Genomic DNA, 3,783 nt, shown 5'->3' on the forward strand with positions numbered 1-3,783 from the left:
GCTAAGAAAAATTACAAAGGCTAGATGACCAGATGTCCTTACGAGATCTTTCTTGCTTCTTTCTTACCTGTGGAAAGTCGCAGTTCCACACAGTATTCATTACTGCCATAATTGTCTGGCTGGTGGCTCATCCAGGACTTGTAGTTGTAAGTTGACTCATCAGCCCACCTCCATTTCCCGGTCTGTTGAAATGAGACAGAACAAGTAGTGTGCTTAAGAAATCAGTAGCCCAGTGGCAAAACCTAGAGAGTTTTGGCTAGTAAAGATTGTGGAGCTGAGCTCAGAAAGGATCCCTGGCCAGAGAGCTACAAATTTGTGATGACAACCAGGAATGGAAGAAGAGAGGGGTTTACCTGACGGACATCATGAAGCCCAATCCAGACATTGCTTCGTTCTTTCTGATAAGTGGAGATGTGTTCGGCCACCAGGAGGGTCTCTGCTTTGGTCAGGACAGAGGCAAGATGTGCCCCACGGCCATAGCTCTGGCATTCAATCTGAGGATGCAGAAGAAAAACAAGAGTGTCCCCCATTGCCATATTTCACCAGCAGAACTACTGCAAAACTGAATACCATATTTTAAATTATTTTCATTTGTGCATTGCTGCAAGAGACATAGTCTAATGGACAGGATTCTGGATCAGAAGATGTCTCACACAGGCATCATTACAACCCGTCTCCTTTCCTATGGAGAATGGGGAACGATATTGGCATTCTCATCTTCCCAAAGCAGGATTGGTACAGAGTTCAAGCTCCCCAGAAACATAGTTAATCTTTGTGGAGTTAACAAATGTTGTCCCCCTTGAAGTTTTAATATGTGGGAGGTCTGAAGAAACATAAATCTAACTTGTACATCACACATTACATCAAACCTGGGTTGGTGAGAAATGCTTCATACCTCAGCCTCTTGCCATGATAACTGATTGTCAAAGTAAGCATAGCAGTTCCCCTGGTTTTGCAGCCACTCTCTAGCACAGGAGTCTGCCTCAGCTGCAGGAGAAAAGGAAGATGAGGGTGAAAAAAGAAAAGAAAAGAAAATGAGAGAAGGAAGAACATTTAGAAAATTATACAATTTTTAGCATGTCCTCCAAAATCTAACTTTCCCACTGGTGGCATGGACCTACACTCCCCAAAATTCCCTCAGAGAAATCTGTAGGCATTGCTGGGCTCTTGGATTCTGATTGATCCCTCTATTTGCAACCAAGAAATAAATTCTGCTTCAGGTCACAAGAATAGACAGAATAGAACAAATCTGTTTCTAGTTCCCTGGCTAGCTGTGTACCCTTCCAGATATCAGAGGTGGGAATATTTGTTTAGCAGCTCACCTCCCAAGAAAGAGTTGGAGAAGAAGATTCCAAGAAGGCAAAAGTTGAGGTAGGTGAAGAAACCCATCTTCTGGTTGACCTTTGAGAAGAAAAGGCATGGTAAATTCAAGAGTTATAATTTCTGATTTCCATTCAACCAGTCTAGTGAAGAAAGGAAGGAAACATTTTATTTCCTCTTAGAACTCCAAATTTGTACTACTTTTATTGTCTAGGAACCAGAAAATTAAAGAAAGAAGAGAGATCCTTAAATTTAAACTTGTGCATTAGGAAGTCCAGTCCTCTAAAGATAACAATCAAGATACCTTGAAAATTGACACATTTATTATAGTGTTACATTTCATAAACGAGCAAAGTGGACTCTGGTCTATGAAGGTTTATGCTGTAAGATAAGCATGTTTTTGGATATTTAAGATGTGGTGGGTAAGGTACAGCTGCCCTCAGATGGCATTGGACTTCATCTTCCTCTGTTCCTCACCGTTGGCTATACTGACCAGGACCAATAGGAGTTGCAGATGTTGAACTACAACTCCCATTACCACTCATCAACTAGCCCAGTTTAAATGCTATTGATTTGATGAGTCTATTTTAGCCAGCACCAGAAATAGAATCCAGGCTTATGTTTTGAACCCCTTCCTCATTCTCCCCATCTGTTGCTATTCAACCTATGAAATAACTGGAAGTCAAATTTTCACTTTTCCACTGATGGCTTAACCAAGGTTTTCCATTCTGAAACTCACATCGATTCCCATCATCACTTCTCTAACAGGTCATTAACAGCTTGTTTCGTGATAGTATTGCCAACCTCAGCTCTGAATTCTTTATTTTTAAGCTTTCTACCTACAGTACTGCATTTACAGCTTGTCCTCACTGATGTACATTTTGCTATAGAAACACTCCGTTGTCCACATGCTCATCTCCAACCTGGAAAAGCCCTCTTCTCAAGACATAGAAGATGTCTCTTCTGTCACTCACCTTACGCTGATGTTCTCCTGGGAAGACAGTTATAGTGGACAGTTGAGCCGGGAGCTTCTCTGCTGATGGTTTCTCCCTTTCTGAATGACTGTTATATAGTCCTTGGGTAGACATGGTGCAATCCAAGATGAACTCAATGCTTAAAGGAAATCCTGGTCCAGCGCCTTCAGGCTTTGCATAACCTTGGACCAAACTGGTAGAAGGCAGCTCATACATCTGGCAATCTACACTGCAGAAAGGGCAACATGCTGTCATAGGGTGGGAAAATACACAGTAGGAAAAAACAACACCTCAAACCTGTGAGAGAGCATAGGACAAAACTTACAATATGGTCATTTTTGAAGTCATATGCTCATTTTCTTGATTCATTAGCTTCAAAGTATAGGAAGCTTTCTGATACTATCTCAGACATCCTGGAATTCCATAGGATGAAGCCATGGAAGATAAAGTAAAATCAAAATGCTATAATTGTGTAGTGTGTGTGAACAGGCACTTGGTGCCCTTTTTTTCTCCCTCTATCAGTGAATGCTGTTGGCTTCTATTCCAGTGGAAAGAAGACCTCACTCCAGGTTTCAACGTACATTTTAAAGGTATTATCCAAGGTGCCAATCTCCATTGTCAAATAAGTTCGAAACAGGTGACCCTCTTGTGTATAGCTGTGAAACAAGGCAGATGTCCAGTTTTCACAGTGCTATCATGGCACTTTCTCTTTTTTTGCAGTATTGCTGTGGAAATGGAATATGGAAGAGGTGTAAGAGGTAGACAATAAAGATCTTGAAATAGTTCAAGATCTTCCATAGCTTGCCTCAGTCATTAATGAGAATGAAGACTGCAGTAAAGAAATCAGAAGAAGACTAGGGCTTGGAAGCACAACTATGAAGGAACGAGAAGTGTAAAGATATCTCACTGAATACTAAAGTTAGGATGGTCCATGCCATCATATTTCTCATTTTCTATATATGGTTGTGAAAGCTAGACAGTGAAGAAAGTTCATAGGAAGAAAATCAATTCATTTAAGATGTGGTGCTGGAGCAGAGTTCTAGAGTGCTAGAAAGACAAACAGATGGGTTCTAGAGCAAATCAATCATAAACTCTCCCTAGAAGCCAAGATGACTAAACTGAGACTGTTGTACTTTGAGAACATCAGGAAAAAGGCATGGCTCACTAGAAAAGACAATTATACTTGGGAAGATAGAAAGCAGCAGGAAAAAAGGAAGACCACGTTCCAGATGGATAGACACCATCAAGGAAGCCATAGCTCTGAGACTGTAAGACCTGACGATAGGAGGCTGATGATGGGGTGACTTGGAGGTCTCTCATTCATGGTTTTACTATAGGTTGAAGTTGATTTGACAGCAGTTAACAACAACAGATATGGAAATGGAAAGTGTTACATACAAATGGTTCACCAGGCACAGTTTGAAAGCAAACAAAGCCCAGACCACATTTGGCAGTTGACATGAAGGCACACTTCCATTAGTCCTTACCT

At 41.1% G+C, this 3,783-nt stretch overlaps 1 protein-coding gene across 1 annotated transcript; it reads right to left on the reverse strand.

Moving 5' to 3' along the window:
- Positions 1 to 42: 42 nt before the first annotated feature.
- LOC121918092 (C-type lectin-like) lies at positions 43 to 1,389 on the reverse strand (the record flags this gene model as incomplete). The annotated part of the gene is made up of 4 exons (XM_042444194.1): positions 1,323 to 1,389; positions 896 to 987; positions 354 to 494; positions 43 to 182 (listed from the first exon to the last, which is right to left on the reverse strand). Coding segments are annotated over exons 1-4 (440 nt in total), but the record flags the coding sequence as incomplete, so codon positions are not given.
- Between the last annotated feature and the right edge of the window lie 2,394 nt (positions 1,390 to 3,783).

The sequence above is a fragment of the Sceloporus undulatus genome, unplaced genomic scaffold (assembly GCF_019175285.1).
Source record: "Sceloporus undulatus isolate JIND9_A2432 ecotype Alabama unplaced genomic scaffold, SceUnd_v1.1 scaffold_4120, whole genome shotgun sequence".
In the NCBI taxonomy this organism is placed as follows: domain Eukaryota; kingdom Metazoa; phylum Chordata; class Lepidosauria; order Squamata; family Phrynosomatidae; genus Sceloporus; species Sceloporus undulatus.